Source organism: Myotis myotis, unplaced genomic scaffold, assembly GCF_014108235.1.
Source record: "Myotis myotis isolate mMyoMyo1 unplaced genomic scaffold, mMyoMyo1.p scaffold_m19_p_1, whole genome shotgun sequence".
NCBI classification, from domain to species: Eukaryota; Metazoa; Chordata; class Mammalia; order Chiroptera; family Vespertilionidae; genus Myotis; species Myotis myotis.
In genome coordinates this window covers 81,481,820-81,503,555 of record NW_023416313.1, presented here as the reverse complement: position 1 = coordinate 81,503,555, position 21,736 = coordinate 81,481,820, and the positions used below count along the sequence as shown (strand labels likewise).

The window sequence follows — 21,736 nt, the reverse complement described above, 5'->3', positions numbered from 1 at the left end:
GCGTGTACACACACACATACACTCACAAATAGTAAGGTTGTGGAGCTTCTACATGTGCTAGCTCCATTGTGGTGGTCATTTCACATATACTAGTATCTACATCACAATATCAAATTGTACACCTTAAATATACAGGATGGGGCAAAAGTAGGTTTACAGTTATTTGCATGGAAAAGAATCCTATATAATAAAAGAGAAACATGCGTATTAACCATCCCTCTGCTACACTCAAGCCACGCCCACAAGCCACGCCCACAAGCCAATCAGGAGTGAGTATGCAAATTAACACAGCTAAGATGGTAGCAGCCAAGGAGCTGAAGTGAGCAGGAGGCTTGGGTTGCCCCTGGTGATGGAGGAAGCCAAGCTTCCTGCCTGCCCTGGCCGGCCCTCGGCTCCACTCAAGGCTACAAAGTTTCAATTATAGGAGATAAATAAATCCCAGAAAAAAAAGAAAAGAAAAAAAGGAGAGGCTGGGAGCTGGGGTCGCCAAGGGGCGTGGCCAGCCTGAAAATGTCCATCAGCCCCTCACCCAGGCTGGCCGGGCACCCCAGAAGGGAACTTCCACCTTGAAGGGGGTACGGCCAGCCTGAAAACAGCCCTCAGCCCCTCACCCAGGCTGGCCAGGCACCCCAGTGGGGACCCCAATCCTGAAGGGGGTGTGGCCAGCCTGAAAGCAGCCCTCAGACCCTCACCCAGGCTGGCCAAGCACCCCAGCAGGACCCCCACCCTGATCCGGGACACCCTTCAGGGCAAACCAGCCAGCCCCCACCCATGCACCAGGCCTCTATCCTATATAATAAAAGGGTAATAAGCAAATTGACCCTAACAGCAGAATGACTGGGAATGACTGGTCACTATGACACACACTGACCACCAGGGGGCAGACGCTCAATGCAGGAGCTGTCCCCTGGTGGTCAGTGTGCTCCCATAGCGGGAGCTCTGCTCAGCCACAAGCCAGGCTGATGGCTGCCAGCACAGCGGTGGTGGAGGGAGCCTCTCCCGCCGCCCCAGCAGCACTAAGAATGTCTGACTGCAGCTTAGGCCTGCTCCCCGCTGGCAAGTGGACATCCCCCGAAGGGCTGCCGGGCTGCCAGAGGGATGTCTGACTGCCAGCTTAGGCCTGATACCCCGGGGAGTGGGCCTCAGCCAGCAGGTGGACATCCCCTGAGGGGGCCCAGGCCGGACTGAGGGACCCCTCGAATGCACAAATTTTTGTGCACCAGGCCTCTAGTACAATCTATACTAATAAAAGAGAAAATGGTAATTGGTGTACGACCGATACCCTTTTCATTGGCTAATCAGCGAGATATGCAAATTACCTGCCAACTAAGATGGCAGTTAACCGCCAACAAAGATGGCGGCTAATTTGCATATTGCAGGCAGGATGGTACAGCGCCATCCGAGAGTGGGTTGGGGGCGTGAGTGCCGGTGGTCGCCCGGGACCCGATCCCGCCGGCAGACCTGGACGCGGGCCAGCGGGGCGGCTGTGGCGTCCGACCGCACTCACGCCCTCAACTCGTGAGGTTCAACTCCTCTGGCCGAGGCATCAGGCCTGGGAGGGAGGCAGAGCCAGCAATCGGAGGGAGTTGGGGGTCCCCTGCCCAGTCATGATGCCTGGGCCAGAGGCATCAGGCCTGGGTAGGGGGCGGAGCCGGGGGTTGGGGGGATATGATGGTCCCCTTGCCCAGGCCTGAAGCATGGGTCAGAGGCATCAGGCTTGGGCGGGGGGTGGAGCAAGCGATCAGAGGGAGATGGGGGTCCCCTGCCCAGGCATGATTCCTGGGCCAGAGGCATCAGGCCTGGGCCGGGGTCAGAGCCAGTGATGGGGGGAGATGGGGGTCCCCTGTCCAAGCCTGACACCTCTGGCGGAGGCATCAGGCCTGGGCAAGGGCAGAGCCAGTGATGGGGGGGGGTGAGGGGGGTCCCCTGCCCAGGCCTGAATCCTGGGCCAGAGGCATCAGGCCTGGGCCAGGGGCAGAGCCAGCAATCGGAGGGGTCTGGGGGTCCCCTGCCCAGGCCTGATGCCTGGGCCAGAGGCATCAGGCCTGGGCTGGGGCAGAACCAGTGATGGGGGGAAATGAGGGTCCCCTGCCCAGGCCTGACACCTCTGGCAGAGGTGTCAGGCCTGGGCAAGGGGCCGATCCTGCGATTGGAGGGTGATGGGGGTCAACGCCTGAGGGCTCCCAGTATGTGAGAGGGGGCAGGCTGGGCTGAGGGACACCCCCCCCCCACCCAGTGCATGAATTTCGTGCACCAGCCCCTAGTAATAAATAATAATGCAAGAACAAACTGTGTTTCATGTACTCACAACCATAAACCTACTTTTGCCTCACCCTGTATGCAATATTTATGTCAGTTATACCTCAATAAAGCTGTTAAAAACAGAATACCCATTCTCCCTAAATTGACCCACTGATAAAGTAAAATATCACATAACATTCCAAAAAACATTCCCTGTATTAGTTACAGTTAATTATTAATTCTAAAAATAACTATTAGAATTATCAGGCAAGTCTAGAATTCCATGATAGGCACAGCTGGGCAGCCTACATAAGGTGGGATCAATTGGGGCCTGACTACCCACCCAGCAGGGAGGTCAGGGTGCACAGGGAGGGCAAGAGATCAAAGTCTCCCAATCCCCCTTCAGGGTGCTTGGTGAGTAGAGACCAGCCCACCCATTTGCTGCCACCATCACCTGGAGCCAGGGCAGAAGAAGAGGCCTCTTTGTTCAGTAAGACAGCACCGACGGCCTGCTCCGACCTTCCAGTCCCCACCAGGGGGTAGAAGGGACACGTGCAAAGTGCCCAGAGCAGGCGGGAAAAGAGGCAGGCTTCCCAGGCTGCAGGGTCAGAGCAGGCCAGGTTCCCAGGGCCCGCGTGCCGCCGGGGTCACTGCCAGGGTCACTGCCAGGGTCACTGCCAGGCTAAGAGCTGAGATGTGCCGTTTCAGGGTCCTGAGTGGACACAGTGTTTATTTGAAGCCTCAGCAGGCCTGTCCGTCCTGTTCTTCTACTGGCTAAGTCAGCCACAGCTCACATTTTCCCCGGATAAGAAAGTGGGACGACCAGCACAGCAGTTTTAATGTGTTTTTCTTTTCTTTTTTTTTTTTGGTTACAATCTGCTATGCTTTGGAAACACATGGAAATGCATATCACAATTTAGAACCCAGAAATGTCGTCATTACACGATTCACAGAGGAGAAAGCAAGCCCAGAATTGGTGCCGTAGCAATGCACAGCCTCCAGGGTTGGAGAGGAGAGGCAACCCCTCTCTGGCCCTCACTACCGGCATCATTTGGGCAAATCGCCCCCCTTTCCTGAGCACCAGTTTCCTTATATCTAAACTGAAAAGCCTTCTATGGACTTTTCTATGTTGCCCTGTGCTGGCCACCCCAGGTGTCCCGAACAAGCCCCTTTTCCATCTGACTTCTCAAGGCTGCTGGCCTGGCCCGGCCTGGCAGAAGTCTGTGGTGAGCCGGGGAAAAGGAAGCAGACCTGGGGCCAGTTCTTGTGCCACACGTCCCACTGGCTGCAGGCCCCATGGCATTCTTCGGGCCCCTGGCCTGTGTACAGGCGAGAGCCCTAGGCTGGCTGTGTTACCCACCTTTCCGTACAGCCGCGCCCACCGGGCAGAGAGCACGTGCTTGCAGAGCCGGGAGGAGCCCCCGCAGCTCCGCCTCCCCGTGGTGGCATCTAGGACCTCCACATCGGCGCTGCCCACGACCCAGTTCACACTGAAGTGGGAAGACTTCCCCGGCTGGCGAGCCTCGGCACTGCTCACGCCTGTCGGGAGAGAGTGGAAGGAGCGGCATGAATGCTCCAACCCTACGCTGCCAGGGCCAGACCGCCCGTGGGAGACGTCTGCCCAGGATGGTGCATCTGTGTGCACTGTTCTCACCTTTAACCCTTGGCCAGGTTATGGCTTCCCTTCAGCTTGACCCTAATGGAGGTCTCGCAGAGATAGTTATTGCTGGAACTAATTTTTCACTTTTTACTTAAAAATATTTTTATTGAGCCCTAACCGGTTTGGCTCAGTGGATAGAGCGTCGGCCTGCGGACTGAAGGGTCCTAGGTTCGATTCCAGTCAAGGGCACGTACCTTGGTTGTGGGCACATCCCCAGTAGGGAGTGTGCAGGAGGCAGCTGAATCGATGTTTCTCTCTCATCGATGTTTCTATCCCTCTCCCTTCCTCTCAGTAAAAAAAAAAAAAATCAATAAAATATATTTAAAAAATATTTTTATTGATTTCAGAGAGGTTCAGAGAAGAAGGGAGAGGGAGAGAAAGAAACATCTATGATGAGAGAGAATTATTGATTGGCTGCCTTCTGCATGCCCCTTACTGGGGATTAAGCCAGCAACCACTGAGCAAAACCAGCTAGGGCTCACTTTTTACTTTTAAGAGATTATTATTGCAAGGCAGCCTAGTAATAAAGCAGCTCTGCCTTTTTCCTCCTGCCTATGAAGACTTGTTGATGGATTAATGAACCATGGAGCCAAGCGGACGTTGCCTGAGCATGTGGGTTCATTGGGACCTGGTATAGGCCCGATACTGCTCAGTACCAGGTGGGCCCTGTGGTTCCCAGTTGGGTCAGGAGAGAGAGAAGCTAATGAAGACCAGATGCCCTAAGAGTGCAGCCCCGTCCGTCAGTGTATGACCCAGAGACAGCGCCAGCGCCAGCATCTGGGAGACCCAGTGCGCAGGAAAACATGGGCCCGTGGCCACGCTAGTGAAAATTTCAGGACGATGAGAGTGTAAAAGCAACTGCGGTCCTTCTGAGCGTGGTCCCCGTGTGACTGCGTGAGTCCCACACGCTGAGGCTGGTCCTGTCCAGAAAGCCTCCAGAATTGGCAGGAAGTCCTTACAACGCCCCTGGTCAGAGTGCACACTGATTTCTAACTGGGCTGACACATTCCTTTTACCACACTTGGTTGCCACACTTGGTAGCGTCTAACCTCAGCTCAGTCTCCGTCCCATCCGCTCCCACAGGCTCCTCACGCCCATTCAGAGATGCTGGCAGTGAGATGCCTGGACCCACATGAGCCCCAATGGCACCTCGTCAGCCTCCCCTGCAACGCCCTGAGGATTCTGAAACATGCTCAATTCTGGTGCTGCTTGCCCCCTAACCCCCCAGCCATCCTCTCCCCAATGGGACATGTGTCCTTGGAGAGTGGGTGCTTGTGGGGCTCTTAAGCCACCAGGTGACAGCTCAGGGTCACGGCAGAGTTGCCACAGTGGTGAAGCCATGGTGTTGTGGAGCAAGGTCTGGTGGCCCTTAGGGGGCCTACAGCAGGCACCCCGTGGGGAAGCGACCCTTGCATCCAGTGCATGTGCAGTGTCTTCTGTGCAGCTGCCAAAGGCAAAGCTATGGACTCCAGGGCCCTCCCACTGCCCCCACTGTCCAGGGGCTTCTTGGGTAAATCAATGCCCACCCTCTGCCCAGGCGCTATTGGAGTTTGCCATCTGCTGCCTGCACAGACCAAAATCACCCAGTGACCTTCTCCTGGTCACAGACGGGCTGTGCTGGGCATCCAGGCTAATTCCATCCATGTCAGCTTCTTTCTTTCCCTTGAAGTGGTTCTCTGTGGGTCAGGTCTCCATCAGCTACCTGTGCAAGGGAGTGGGAAGGGGGACAACCTGGCATGTTGGCTGCAGAAGCCATTCTACAGGGCAGCAGAAGGCAGCGGCTAAGGTCAGGGGTGACCAGCTACAAGGTGGTTCGTACTGTTCCAGAGCTGCACGCATGCCTCCAGGCACGGCCCCTCCAGGACCCGCACTGCCTCCCCAGCCTCCTCCTCCACCTCCCCCTTCTCCTCCTCCATCTCCTCCTCCTCCACCTCCTCCATCTCCTCCTCCTCCTGCTCCTGCTCCTCTTCCTTCTCTACAGAAGTCTCCATGACCAGAGGGGGGAAATGTGGGGTTGTAGGAATCCAGAAACTTAGTTCAAGTCCCGACTTTGCTCCTAATTTTCTCTGGGTCTTCACCAACAAAGATAACTTCTTGCTGAAGGGCAAATGGGCCACATAGGAGAACTTGTAACAGTGTCCAGTGCTGTGGTTATTGTTATTTTCATTTGAAGGGATGAAGGTCAGTTTGGTTTGTTGAATGATCTCCACATTGTACATCAAAACTGTTCCCATGAGATCACAGGGACGTCCCCAGTGTCGCTGTAACGGGACGGGCTCAGGGAGTGGAATGACTACCCGCAAACTGGGGCCAGAGGGCCTTCACAGGAAGCGTTTCGTTTCATTTGTTTGTTCTTCAGTGGATTCCTCTGTTGGAGATGTTATTGTCTGTCTTACACTTTGAGCTTCTGGTTTAAGGATGACCTCTCCTTTCTTATCTTTTGCTTGCAAGGAGAAATTCCCAAAGCAACTTGGAAGAATGGCAGTGCTTCCTCCCTCCCTTCCTACTCTCTCCCCACTCAACCCTGTATAGACAGCACCTTGAACACTTGCTAAATATTCCTGCCGGTGGCACTTTTCTGATGTCCCTGTCATGAGTGACTATCGCTGACTACACCCGAGGAGACTGGCTCAGTGTGCCAGACTCAGCTGACTCTAACGTGCAAATGTGCCAATGCACAGGAAACATAATGATCTCAGAAGGTCCCTGTCAATCTAAATGATGCATTCTCTTTCGTAGGGAAGCCCGAGTGGCTAGACCATGTGCAGCCAGAGGTGGTCTCGCCATCATTGTGACAACAGGAGAGTTCTTTATCATCCAAACCCTCATCAGCACCACTCTCTCTTTCTTGGTCTCTCTTTGACTCTCTCTCTCTCTCTCTCTCTCTCTCTCTCTCTCTCTCTCCCTCCCTCGCTCCCTCCATGTCCCTTAGCCTCTCTCTTATAAGGACACTTGTGATGGCATGTAGGACCCACTGACATAACCCAGGATAATCTCACCTCAAAATCTTTACCTTCGTACCATTTGCAAAGACCCTCTTTCCAGATAGGTTGGGTGGCCATTATTCAGCCTATCACCAGCACTAATTCTGACTTTGGAACTGGTCTCTGAACCGAGTGAGAACCTTTCTGGGGAAGGAGCAATCTGGCTTTGGTACCACTTCTGCAGGAAGGCTGGGTGTGGTGGTGAGAGGGTTCCGCTGCTCTCAGTTGGGAGTGTGGTGGGGAGCTCAGTGAGGCTCCTCTCGGGGACGAATGGCTGGTGAGAATGGAGGGACGCAGAGCCCCGGCCGGGCACATGGGGTTGGCCTCAGCCAGCTAGTACTTCGGTTTGGAAACCTGGTGAGAAGCCCACAAAAGAGTGAGAGAATAGAGGTGTCCCTAAAGGTGGTGTAACCTGGTGAAGGACAGACAACCAGTCTTTCCTTTAGCCATTTCTTAGGGTCCTGGATATGAAGACTAACCCTGACACAGTGTCTCTACCAGAGCAACCGCTCATGGAGACGATGCTGATAAGAATCTGTGAAACCTGATGCAGACTCAGAGACATGCAGACTGCTGCTCATTTGTACGTACACGCGCGGGCTACCCACATGCGTGAACATTATAGAGAAGCATTTCATGCTAAAGCATATCTGTAGGAGGATGGTCAGGTCTCCATCAGCCTTCGACACAAATACCCTGTGAGGTGGACTAATTCACGAAGACGGTCTGACGCAGGGGTCCTCAAACTTTTTAAACAGGGGGCCAGTTCACTGTCCCTCAGACCGTTGGAGGGTTGGACTATAGTTTAAAAAAAAACTATGGGATATAAGTGGGGAGAACCAAGATGGCGACATAGGTTAACGCCGGAGTTTGCTGCTTTGAACAACTACTTCAAAAGTGAAACCAAAAAACGGAAGGGACAGCACCCAGAACCACAGGAACGCTGGCTGAGTGGAAGTCCTACAACTAGGAGGAAAGAGAAACGCATACGGACACTCAGAGGAGGCACAGTGCTGAAGTCAAATTCTGAGGTGTGGAGTGCGCGGAGCGGGCTGGCGGCGGAGGGCGCGGTTGGCGTTTTCAATCGGGAGGGAGTCGCAGACTCTGAGCTCCAGATACAGGCGAGTCTTTAGGGACCCAGACTCAAACGGGAGAAGCGGGACTGTCTGGCTTCGGTCAGAGCGAGTGCAGCTTTCTCTCTGAGCTTTGCAGCGGGTGCTGGGACTCAGAGAGGCAGAGCCCCTGGGGACAGGACTGAGAGCCGCCATAACTGCTCTCTCCGGCCCACCCTGTTGATCCTGTGCGACCCGCCCCGCCCAAGCCCTGCACAGAGGCTTTTGCCAGATAGCCTCAGGCAAAGGCTAGATTAGCACCTCCCTAGAGGACAGAAGTTCTCTCACTGCTGACACAGCTGATTCTCATAGCCACTTGGCCTGGAGGTCAAACCCTCCCTGGAATTAGCTACAACAATCAAGATTTAACTATAAGACTGCGCACAAAGACCACTAGGGGGTGCACCAAGAAAGCATAACAAAATGCGGAGACAAAGAAACAGGACAAAATTGTCAATGGAAGATATAGAGTTCAGAACCACACTTTTAAGGTCTCTCAAGAACTGTTTAGAAGCCGCCGATAAACTTAATGAGATCTACAAGAAAACTAATAAGACCCTCGATCTTATATTGGGGAACCAACTAGAAATTAAGCATACACGGACTGAAATAACGAATATTGTACAGACTCCTGACAGCAGACCAGAGGAGCGCAAGAATCAAGTCAATGATTTGAAATGCGAGGAAGCAAAAAACACCCAACCGGAAAAGCAAAATGAAAAAAGAATCCAAAAATGCGAGCATAGTGTAAGGAGCCTCTGGGCCGAAACCGGTTTGGCTCAGTGGATAGAGCGTCGGCCTGCGAACTGAAGGGTCCCAGGTTCGATTCCGGTCAAGGGCATGTACCTTGGTTGCGGGCACATCCCCAGTGGGAGATGTGCAGGAGGCAGCTGATCGATGTTTCTCTCTCATCGATGTTTCTAACTCTCTATCTCTCTCCCTTCCTCTCTGTGAAAAATCAATAAAAATATATTAAAAAAAAAAAAAAAAAAGGAGCCTCTGGGACAGTTTCAAGCGTACCAACATCAGAATTATAGGGGTGCCAGAAGATGAGAGAGAGCAAGATATTGAAAACCTATTTGAAGAAATAATGACAGAAAACGTCCCCCACCTGGTGAAAGAAATGGACTTACAGGTCCAAGAAGCACGGAGAACCCCAAACAAAAGGAATCCAAAGAGGACCACACCAAGACACATCATAATTAAAATGCCAAGAGCAAAAGATAAAGAGAGAATCTTAAAAACAGCAAGAGAAAGAAACTCAGTTACCTACAAGGGAATACCCATACGACTGTCAGCTGATTTCTCAACAGAAACTTTGCAGGCCAGAAGGGAGTGGCAAGAAATATTCAAAGTGATGAATACCAAGAACCTACAACCAAGATTACTTTATCCAGCAAAGCTATCATTCAGAATTGAAGGTCAGATAAAGAGCTTCACAGATAAGGAAAAGCTAAAGGAGTTCATCACCACCAAACCAGGATTATATGAAATGCTGAAAGGTATCCTTTAAGAAGAGGAAGAGGAAGTAAAAGATAAAGATACAAATTATGAACAACAAATATGCATCTATCAACAAGTGAATCTAAGAATCAAGTGAATAAATAATCTGATGAACAGAATGAACTGGTGATTATAATAGAATCAGGGACATAGAAAGGGAATGGACTGACTATTCCTGGGGGGGAAAGGGGTGTGGGAGATGCGGGAAGAGACTGGACAAAAATCGTGCACCTATGGATGAGGACAGTGGGTGGGGAGTGAGGGCGGAGGGTGGGGCGGGAACTGGGAGGAGGGGAGTTATGGGGGGAAAAAAAAGAGGAACAAATGTAATAATCTGAACAATAAAGATTTAATTAAAAAAAAAACTATGAACAAATTCCTATGCACACTGCACATATCTTATTTTGAAGTAAAAAAACAAAACGGGAACAAATACAATATTTGTATTTGCATGTGGCCCACGGACCATAGTTTGAGGACCCCTGACTGACGTTTCACTTCAGCGCACATGACTGTGTCAATAGGGTGGACTCTGGAAATGGTTCATGTTCAGAGATCTCTTCTGTGACTTACTAGCAGCGTGGCCTCTGGTTAGTCAATTAACCACTAACTACTGTGACTACCACCACCACGACCTCACTTACCACCACTGCCACCAAGCCTGCTCCTGCTCCCACCAGTGTGTTAGAGCAATGAGCGTGAATCCACGCTCAGCCGTGCAAATGAGTCCTATCATTGCTCATGTAGCTATTAGATGCCTTACCTTGAGAAAATCCTATATACCTTTTTAAAAGCAGTGTGTAAGAGAGACATGGAATTCTTTAAATAGCTAGTGGACCTACTGTATTTAAAATGTAATTCACTTTCCCCAAATTAAATTTGCACAAGACACTCAGGGCTATAATTTTTACATGAAGTGAGGCAAGTCTGTATTACAGGGCAGCACTATGTTTAATTTGTGAAATGAATGAAGCCGCTTCCAGGCGTGCACAGAATCACAAAAGTGCCGGATAGAAGGGGCCACTTGAGCTTTATATATGACCAGACACCTGTGGGATCTCATGGACACACATGCACACATACACATGCATGCACACTCACACATCACATACAATGCACACACCTCTCAAACCACACGCACACACACACATCACACATACACACATTCACACATTCACACACACCACACATACACACCACATGCAACACACCACACACACCACACATACACACCACACATCTCAGATGCACATACCACACACAAGAACACACACACAAGTACATGCACACAAAACACACCATGCACACCCATGCGCGCACAGCACACAGAAGCACACAGACAAGTACATGCACACACAAACACACCATGCATACACAGCACACATATATCTGAGAAGGTTCTGGAGAGAGTGGCAGCTATGTCGCCCACGCGGGAGGCTGGGGCATCTGCTCTAATGAGAGTTGCCACACTGACTGTCAGGGACTTCCCAGAGTCAATAGGAACGCGACCTTATTTGTGGGCATACATGACTGTGGTTTGTATTCCTCATAGTGTAAGGAACACGGGCTCACGGGCGCTCTGAAAAATGGGACCTTTCCTCCATGGTGGGGGGAAAATTTGAATATATCATTTATAACTTCATAATGACATGGTTCTTGGTTTCTGTAATGATTATCATTATTTCAAAAGATATGGATAAAGGGACTTTGGCAGAATATGATTGATTTTGCCTCAAATTATATATTTTTCATGACTAGAGTATCCAAAATGTAGTAATAAGCCAAGTTTTATGAAATTTCATAAAAATGTGGGTGATTTTCATCTCTGTCTATGCTGCATTATCCACGTGGGATCATTTCTCTTACGCCCAAATAACGCATTTAGTGTCACCTTTGGTGAGAGCTTTGCTAGAGCTGAATCAGTGCTGTGTCTGTCTGCCTGGAATGTCCTCACCTTTGTCTTTAAGGGAGTCTTTTACTGGGTCTAGATTTTTAGGTTGAGATTAGTTTTCTATCAGTTTTTACAGGTATCATTTTCTTTCTTTCTTTCTTTCTTTCTTTCTTTCTTTCTTTCTTTCTTTCTTTCTTTCTTTCTTTCTTTCTTTCTTTTTTTTGTCTTCCAAGAATCAGCTCTCAGTCTTATTTAGCTTCTTTGAAGTTGGTCTCTCTTTCATTTTCTGACTGCTTTTTAGATTTTCTTTTTTAAAGGTAATTTTATTGCTGAGGGAGGATTTAAAAAAATTCTTCTTGGGATATAATGTGCTTCTTAGATCTGTAGCTGGATGCTTTCCATCTGTCCTGCAAGTCCTTAGTTGTTATTTTGTCTTTAAATATCACTCCCACTCCATTTTTCTCTCTCTCTCCTACAACTCTTGTTACATGTAGATTATATGTTCTCACTCCATCTCTTACTGTTGTTTCTTTTTGTATTTTCCCTCTGGGATGGTTAATTCTACTGTCAACTTGGCTGGGCTAAGTTGCCCAGATCCTTGGCTAAACACCAGCTGGCCTTGCTGTGAGAGTGTGTTAGCTGGGGCTGGCATTGAAAGCAGTGGGCTGATTCAAGCAGAACCCCCCCCCCCCCCGCCCCCGCATTATGCAGGTGGGCCTCAGCTAAGCAGACAATGGCCCTAGAAGCCAAGCCTGAGGTCCCCTGAAGAGGAAGGAATACTGCCTACAGACTACCTCTGCATTGACTGAAACATCAACTCCAGCTGGAATTTCTAGACTTACAGCTTGCCCTGCAGATTTCAGACTTGCCAGCCCCCATGATCATTGGAGCCAATCCCTTAGAATACATCTCTTTTCTAGTAGGAAAATGAGCACCTCCCGTTGGTTCTGTTCTCTGGAGAGCCCTGACAGCCACATCCTCTCTCGGTCTCTGTGCTGCATTCTCAGTGTCTTCTTCAGAATGATGTTCCAGTTTACTAATTTCCTCCTCAGCTGTGCTTAATTTGCAATTAAACCCTTCCTCTGTTACACACATTGTTTTATTTTCTTTATTTCTGCAATTCCCATTTGGTTCTTTTTTTTTCCTGGCTTCCATCTCTTCCCCTATGTTTTCCATCTTGTTTATTAAACCCCTTTTACCCTGCTGGGTATGGTTCTACGAAAGTCTGTGTCCATGAACCCCACTCTCTGGAGGTGTGAGTCTGTGTCCATCATCCTCTGCTGTCTGCTGGGTTTTGTTAAGGTGGTCTTAGCCCCTCCCAGGCCTGCTTGTTTTTGCTGTGTTTGAAAATTTTCTGTGGGGTTATTTTGCTCTAACTCTTAGTAGAACCATCTTAATCTAAATTCAAGAATAGAGATGATTTGCCCTAACTGGTTTGGCTCAGTGGATAGAGCATCAGCCTGCGTGTGGACTGAAGGGTCCCGGGTTCAATTCTGGTCAAGGGCACATGCCTGGATTGTGGGTTCGATCCCCAGTGTGGGGCGTGCAGGAGGCATCAGATCAGTGATTTTCTCTCATTGTTGATATTTCTATCTCTCTCTCCCCTCTCCCTTCCTCTCTGAGATCAATAGAAATATATATATATGTATATATATATACATATATATGTGTATATGTGTGTGTGTGTATATATATATATATATATATAAAATAGAGATGATTTTAAGCTGCCCTGTGAGCCCCGCAGTGGCCTGCTCCTGTGGGGTGCAGACTGGCTGACGACTCCTCTAAGCGCAGCTGCAGCCCACCTGCTTCCTGAGCCCCAGGAACCCCCTTCAGTTCTGCGCTCCACCCTCTTCCTTTGTGTCCCTCCCACACGCTCCTTCTCTCATCCTCCAGGACTTGGCTCAGATGTCATCTCTCAGATCTTTCCTGACCCTCTGATAGGAATGACTGTCACTTTTTTTCCATGATAAATACCTTTTTTAAAAAAATTGTTTAAAGTATTACATATGTCTCCTTTTCCCCCTTCGACCCCTCCCTGGCCATGATGGTCACTTTTTAATCTCCTCTTTGCATTATTTTTATTATTTATTTATTTAATTTTGTTTTTTGTTAATCCTCACTCGAGGATATTTTTCTATTGATTTTTAGAGAGTGGAAGGAAGTGGGGTGGGTGGGTGGGGGGGGGGGAGAGAGAGAGAGAGAGAGAGAGAGAGAGAGAGAGAGAGAGAGAGAGAAACATTGATGTGAGAGAGACACATTGATTGGTTGCCTCCCCCATGCCCCTGACTAGGGCTGGGGATGGAGCCGGCAGCCGAGATATGCCTTGGAATCGAACCTGTGACCCCTTCAGTCCATGGGCAGCTGCTCCATCCACTGAGCCAGACTGGCTGGAGCCTGTTTGCATTACTTTTCTATAAGGCATTTATACTTTATTTTCCCCACTGGAATGTAATCACCTAAGGCCGTGATCGGCAAACTGCGGCTTGCAAGCCACATGCGGCTCTTTGGCCCCTTGAGTGTGGCTCTTCCTAAGCCTTAGGAGTACCCTAATTAAGTTAATAACAATGTACCTACCTATATAATTTAAGTTTAAAAAATTTGGCTCTCAAAAGAAATTTCAATCGTTGTACTGTTGATATTTGGCTCTGTTGACTAATGAGTTTGCCGACCACTGACCTAAGGTATGTTGGTTTTTGACCATCTTATTCACTGCTCTATTCCCAGTGCAAAATTGTTGCTGGCACATCATAAAGATCAATACATATTTGTTGAATGATTAAATGAGTGCCTGGCTTATGCTGAACAACTTCTTAGGTTTGGATAAATGAAATGTATTGACAATGGACATATTTTCCTTAAATGGTAAAATTCTCAGAAGCAATGCAATTAAGTTTAATGTTCAGTTCTTTTGTGAAACAATTCTTTGAAATCATGATGGAAATTAAATGAAACTTAACTAATATACAAATATTTTATAAAGAACTCCCCAGACAACTGAAACAAGTGTTTTCTATAGTTTTAATTTTTTATAAGCTATGAGCTAATTTGCTTCGGGAGATTAGTGCTAATGTATGTAAATATCTTATTAAATATTTCTTTGTTGAATCTAATTTTTTGATCTTCATGCAAAGATATTAGCATTGTTTTTAGATTTTTCTAACAAGATATATAATCTCCAATTCCTTCAAGGGAACAGGAGGATAAATTCCTATCTCTGGTGACTGGAGGACAAAGGAGTCTGTCGGATGCTTTTTTGAAGCTCTTAAACACTTTTGAAAAAGTTGTAGGCCATTCCATAATATTTCTGTGTTTGTTTTAATATGACAATATTGCAAATTACTTACTATCTGCATGAAAGAAAATGTTTGCTTCTACCCACTGGGTTATTTTGCAAGATACTATTAATGATCATTACTATCAGAAATTTCTCCTGAATTAAAGAGGCCGGAGATTCCCTATCAGATTCTACAGCTTAGTGTGACAATATTTTGGAAATTCAAACTCACGAAAAAATGTGGATATAAACGGCAACAGGTCTCCTCCACACCCACTGCTGTTCCCTAAAGGGAGGCGTCTGGAACACGACCGGGAGGTGGTGCTGGGCAGGGGTTACAGCCGACTGTCAGCAGGCGTTACAATAAGTAGCAAACTTCTCTCTGATAAATTCAGTTGCTTATAAAATATGAAATCTGAAGAGTCTTCTGAGACACCGACTAATCATTCCTACTACTTCAGGAAAATATGTGCTGTGAAGGAAGATGACCGAGGCTCTTTTCGATCTGTCACTGCTCCTGATATTTTTGTCATGTGAACATAAGCCATGAGTCTGAACTCATAGTTCTAACATTCAGTTCCGTTGGTCTATCTCTCAATTTCATTCTCATTGCCAAGACCGTGTCATGGGCTGTAGAGCAAATCATAAGTTTAATCTTCAGTGTGGACTAAGAATGCTCACTACTAAAAATCACATCTGCTAAATGTGTCATTAGCCGAACAAAGACATGACCTGTCCTCTCCAGATTTCCGCCGTTGGTTATAACATTATTTTTCTTGATCCAGAAAAATAAAAGCGGAGCCTTGAGGTTGGAGGCTCAGACACACCCGCCCCGACCCCCCAGCCTGGTAGGTGAGGACCCACAGTCAGTTTCCATTGCACTTTATGTTTTTCAAAAGATGAGTGTGCAAAGCCCAGATGTTTGTTGTCATTCTCCCCATCTCTTTGAGAAGGACCAGAGGCAAACCGTCAGGGCGGCTCTTGGCAAACACGCAGCTCTGGCTGAAGGATTCGGGTTCAGGGCAGCCAAGAAGTGGGCTTGTGTTCCTCAGGCTTTGCCCATAGGTGTTGGCTGGTCTATGCAGAACTGGTCAAGTACAGATGGGGCAAAAGTAGGTCTACAGTTGTAAGTAGGCGAAACCCAGAGTTTATGCTTGTATTAATTATTATTTCCGTACGAACAGCCGTAAACCTCCCCCCCCCCCCCCATGTGGTGGAGTGAGCAGAGAAGCCTGCTCCTGAATGCTTGCTCAGCAAAGTTAAGTAAGTGCTCTTCATGAATTACTTCTTTTGGTTCTCACTACCACCCCCACGGGGCATTCTTACTGCCCTGATTTTATAGTTTAGAACGATTTTATAACATTGGGAATACATCTTAGGCCCAACTCTTAGCCACACAGTGGGAACAGGTCTCCCAGCTTCCAATTTTCTGTGTCAGAGAATCTGTCAGACCCGTAAACCAGTCAGTGGCTGCAGTCCTCATGACCCGCCAGCACTACTCCCCGCCTGGCCAACCCGCCTGGTTTTGCAGCCGGTGCCAGCGGCTCCTTCAGAGCGCCCTGCTTGGGCCGGGAGCTGCCTCAGGGGTGGTGTTTTCCTGCAGGCCCTGGAGGAGGCTTCCACACGCTCCAGGCAGTTCCAGGAACCCCCATGGGCCTGTGTGTGGAAGGCCAGCGTCACAGTGGAGGCGTGTCCTTCCCAAACCGATCCTCCCTGTGATCACAGAACTTGACACTTTCAAGGCCACAGGCCTCCTGACCCTCACCGCAGTGCTGGGCGGCCTGGGCTGGCCATCCCCGTGTCATGGTGGGGACGCTGGGGTCCAATGACATGGGCGGTGTGCGAAGCTGGGCGTAGGATGCTCAGAGCTTGCTGGCTTTCTCCGTTGCCTCCAGAATGTGCTTCCCCAGTGTGTGCTAACAGCCTGCTGGTGCGGAGAACACAGGGCCCCTGAGTCCAGCCCACGACCCAGGGCAGCCAGGCCCTGTACCATCCCTCGCCCCCCAGCCTCAAACCTGCAGGCCCTCTATCGGAAAGGCTTCTGCTGACAGGTACGTTGCTGTCCTACTGGACATGCGCACCATTAGTTTTACTTCCACTGGGCACTGTGCGCACCGCGGCTGCAGTCACACGAGGGCGCACGGATGTGCCTCGCATCCTGTTGTACATTCTCTGAAACGTGGCCCGGCCTACATTCAGGCCTTCCTTCTTTGTTAAGTTTTGGGTAGCTGTAATTTTGCTTGCTACGTCTTAAATATCTATTGGCCAAAATGAATAGAATCTGCCCGATTTGGCCCCTTTGGGGCCTGCCTGTGCCAGCCAGCTGGGGGGGGGGGGGGTGTTTTTGAGGAGGAGTTCTCTTACCACTGAGGAGGGGCCGGTTGTGCCGGTATGAGGGGGGCAGCTGGCCGATATCCTCGGCCCTGCGGCTCAGCACCCGGCAGAGGTGGCCGGTGTGGTGCAGGCTGCCCACGACGATGCTGTGCAGGTACACGGGCTCGATGAAGTGGCAGAGGAGGGCACCCTGCAGCCCCAGCACGTTCCACCTGGGGGGAGGGAGAGGGAGGAGTCAGTGCGTTTGCCCACCTGGTGAGGACGGAAGGGGCAGCCTCGCAGGTCCCCCCCCCCCCCAGGCGGGCTCCAGCTGGGCCTGTTGTGTAAGGTACCTGTGCCTCTCTTCCCTCCGCTCTGCCCCTGCGTGTCCCTGTCCCCACCGCCAAGACTGATGGGAGTCAGCTCTGGCCTCCTGCTGTGAATAAGCCGAGCTTCCTAACTCCTGGGGACAGGGTCTGACGGGGCTCTGCGCTTTAATAGACATGGCCTCCGTTTCTGGAAGTGGATTGCTAGGTGGACTGGAAGCTACGTATTTTCTCAGGGACTTAAAATTAGATTAAAAGGGATGGAAGACACTCAGTCCCTGATGTGAATCTGCGTTTTTCTTTATATTAGCTGGGAAGTTTCAGAAATTTAGTTTTTTTCAGTTTAGGGGACATACTCCCCCAATCCCCGTCCTCCGCAGTCAGCGTGACCCATAGTGTTGGAATTAAGTGACATTAATAAGCGGCCTTGTTTTGTGCTGGGGTGGCTTTAGATGCCAGATCAGAGATGGAGGGGAGCCCATTTTCTCTGAAATAGCTAAGTACTGGCTGAGTGTGTCTGCTTCTTCAAGCAAAGATGACAGGGGCACTTTAAGATTGTTTTTTTCTCCCTGCATTTCGGCGGTGCAAGGCTACATGTGTCCGATACTTAAGGCACCGAGCTGTGGTTTCCACTCTAAATAACGCGTTTAAAGCCCCACCGCCATCAGCAGCGAGCGTTATGCAGCTAATTTCTTACATCATTGTTCTTTTCATTAATTAACATTTCTCCGCGTGAGAGCGGTTATTGTGGGGCCGCTGAGCCGCACGTTTCTTTTCATGATTAATAAGGAGTCATTACATTTCCCCTCTCCCGAAGCAGTCAATTACCACAGAGCCCTGCCCGTTAATTACCGCGCGTTCGCACCAGCCTGCCCTACCTGGAGAGCAATCTGCCCCAGAACCTGCGACACCGATTGCTTTAAAAAGTTCTCCTTAAATTTTATTCCAAAAACACAAGCAATTTAGCCGGCGACATTAATCTGCCTCGGAAGCACCGTGGTGAATGAAGAGCATCTTTCAATCTCATGCAAGAAGAGGCAGCCATCTGGCCGGCGAGGGCGGCGCCGCCCCGCCCCCTGCGCAGGCGCGGGTCATTAACGTAATGTGTTCATCTACATAAAGCTCCAGTGGAATATAAAGGGTAATATTTATACACAAACAATTTAGTGCTACGATTTAAACAGCCGTTGGTTTTATGAAACGTTTACTTTATCAGATTTGCACAGCTTCCCTTCCACAAAAGGAGGGTGGCCGTTTCTGCAGGCCCCGGCCGTCATTTCTCTCTGGAGGGAACCGCAGGGCTTGTCCTCTGCGTGTTGTGACTTCGCCAAGGAGCGAATGTCAGAGAGTGTTGGAGGGGCACGCGTTTCTGAAAGCAGCGCAAGAGCTTATCCCGGATTTCGGGACCCCTTCGTTTGGCGATGCCGTTTCTGCACAGACCTTTGTTTTCACGTGGACAGTGCAGTCTGACATGGCGACCTGGAGTCTGCGGGGCTGGGGGCGGGGAGGGGAGGAGGGGAGCCAATTCAGCGAAATCCCCACAAGGAGTGTGTGGTGTCTGGGATGTTCTGGAAGGAGCGACCCCCAAGTGTCTGAGTGGTGATTATGGGGTTTGGCTCCTTCCCTTAAGTCGGAAACCGGAATTTCTAAGAACAGACCAAAAAGCGAGGGAAAACTCAACAAAGTCACCTTTTGGCATTTTGCAGTAAGATTGGCTGCAAAATGCCAAATCTCCTTTAGATTTGAAGAGGCTGGGAAGGTATGCCAACAACAACAACAACAACAACAACATAACTCACTTAAGTCTGCTTCACTATAAAAGTTCTTGGTGTTCGTTTTTCATTTTTGATCCAAATATAGGCTTTCTTGCATTAGTATGTATTGATGAGAGAAGATTTTCTTTTTTATTAATTAAATCTTTATTGTTCAGATTATTACATTTGTTCCTCTTTTTCCCCCCTATAACTCCCCTCCACCCAGTTCCCGCCCCACCCTCCTCCCTCACTCCCCATCCACTGTCCTCATCCATAGGTGCACGATTTTTGTCCAGTCTCTTCCCGCACCCCCCTCACCCCTTTCCCCCCCAAGAATAGCCAGTCCATTTCCTTTCTATGCCCCTGATTCTATTATAATCACCAGTTCATTCTGTTCATCAGATTATTCACTTGATTTTCAGATCCACTTGTTGATAGATATGTATTTGTTGTTCATAATTTGTATCTTTACCTTTTTCTTATTCTTCGTCTTCTTAATGGATACCTTTCAGCATTTCATGTAATACTGGTTTGGTGGTGATGAACTCCTTTAGCTTTTTCTTTTCTGTGAAGCTCTTTATCTGACCTTCAATTCTGAATGATAGCTTTGCTGGATAAAGTGATCTTGGTTGTAGGTTCTTGCTATTCAGCACTTTGAATATTTCTTACCACTCCCTTCTGGCCTGCAAAGTTTCTGTTGAGAAATCAGCTGACAGTTGTATGGGTACTCCCTTGTAGGTAACTGACTTTCTTTCTCTTGCTGCTTTTAAGATTCTCTCTTTGTCTTTTGCTCTTGGCATTTTAATTATGATGTGTCTTGGTGTGGTCCTCTTTGGATTCCTTTTGTTTGGGGTTCTCTGTGCTTCCTGGACTTGTAAGTCTATTTCTTTCACCAGGTAGGGGAAGTTTTCTGTTATTATTTCTTCAAATAGGTTTTCAATATCTTGCTCTCTCTCTTCTTCTGGCACCCCTATAATTCAGATGTTGGTACGCTTGAAGCTGTCCCAGAGGCTCCTTACACTATCTTCATATTTTTGGATTATTTTTTCATTTTGCTTTTCCGGTTGGGTGTTTTTTGCTTCTTCATATTTCAAATCGTTGACTTGATTCTTGCAATCCTCTGGTCTGCTGTTGGGATTCTGTATAATATTATTATTATTTTTTTAAATATATTTTATTGATTTTTTACAGAGAGGAAGGGAGAGAGATAGAGAGTTAGAAACATCGATGAGAGAGAGACATCGATCAGCCGCCTCCTGCACATCTCCTACTGGGGATGTGCCCGCAACCCAGGTACATGCCCTTGACCGGAATCGAACCTAGGACCTTTCAGTCCGCAGGCCGACGCTCTATCCACTGAGCCAAACCGGTTTCGGCCTGTATAATATTCTTTATTTCAGTCAGTGTATGCTTAATTTCTAGTTGGTCCTTTATCACAACCTCGAGGGTCTCATTAGATTTCTTGTAGATCTCATTAAGTTTATCGGCAGTTTCTAGAAAATTCTTGAAAAACCTTAAGAGTGTGGTTTTGAACGCTATATCTAGTAGTTTGCTTTCCTCCATTTCTGTCATTTGTGTCCTTTTTCTTTGTCTCCGCATTTTTTATGCTTCCCTGTGTTGATAAAGTGGTTTTCTGTACTGAGTGTCCTCTAGGGCCCAGTGGTTCAGCCTCCCCAATTACCTGAGGAGGACACTCTTGGTGCACCCCCTTGTGGTCTTTGTGCACAGTCTTGTTGTAGTTAAGCCTTGATTGTTGTAGTTATCACTGGGAGGAATTGACCTCCAGGCCAATTGGCTGTGAGAATCAGCTGTGTCTGCAGTGGGAGAACTTCTGTGCTGGAGACACCCCTCTGGGACAAGACTTGCTTCAATGGGGCTTTGGTGCTCACTGAGTCTGCCCCCTGAGTGTGTCCTTTATGGTTGCATGGAGCTGCAAACTGGATGGTCCCAATCTGACCTCTGGGTTTACTGGCTCCTGGATCTCTAGGGAGGTAGGTGCTAATCTAGCCTTTGTCTGAGGCTATCCAGCAAAAGCCTCCCTGCAGGGCTTGGGTGGGGCGGGATCAACAGGGCAGGGCTAGCAGTTATGGCTGCTCTCAGTCTTGCCCTCAGAGGCTCTGCTTCTCAGTGTCCCGGTAATCGCTGCAAGCCCCTCGGAGAGAAAGCTGCTTTCAAGTTCTGACCGATGCCAGACAGTCCCACTTCTCCCGTATGAGTCTGGGTCCCTAGAGACTTGCCAGGAACTGGAGCTCAGAGCCTGAGACTCCCTCCCGATTGAAAACGACAACTGCACCCTCAGCCGCCAGCCCGCTCCGCATGCACCTCCGTACCTTAGTATTTCACTTCCACACTGCGCCTCCTCTGAGTCTTGGTATGCTTTCCTCTTTCCTTCTAGTTGTAGAATTTCCACTCAGCCAGCCTTCCTGTGGTTCTGGATGATATCCGTTCCATCTTTTAGTTGTATTTTTGAAGTGGTTGTTCGAGGCAGCAAACTCCGGTGTTTACCTATGCTGCCATCTTGGTGTCTCCAAGAGAAGATTTTCTTGCAGTGAGGGGCTGAGATGTGGTAGATTTTCAGGTACGATGGTAAGTTACCATTTATGGCAGTGGCTCTCAACCTTCCTAATGCCGCGACCCTTTCATACAGTTCCTCATGTTGTGGTGACCCCCAG

At 49.0% G+C, this 21,736-nt stretch overlaps 1 protein-coding gene across 1 annotated transcript in view; it reads right to left on the bottom strand.

Annotated features, from left to right (window-relative positions):
• Positions 1-21,736, bottom strand: part of ADARB2 (adenosine deaminase RNA specific B2 (inactive)) — a 154,998-nt gene that overhangs the window by 5,431 nt on the left and 127,831 nt on the right. The window contains exons 7-8 of the mRNA XM_036342469.1: positions 17,036-17,217; positions 3,602-3,780 (exon numbers count right to left, since the gene is read on the bottom strand). Coding sequence (XP_036198362.1) covers positions 3,602-3,780; positions 17,036-17,217 — 361 coding nt within the window. The remainder of the gene's footprint in view (positions 1-3,601; positions 3,781-17,035; positions 17,218-21,736) is intronic.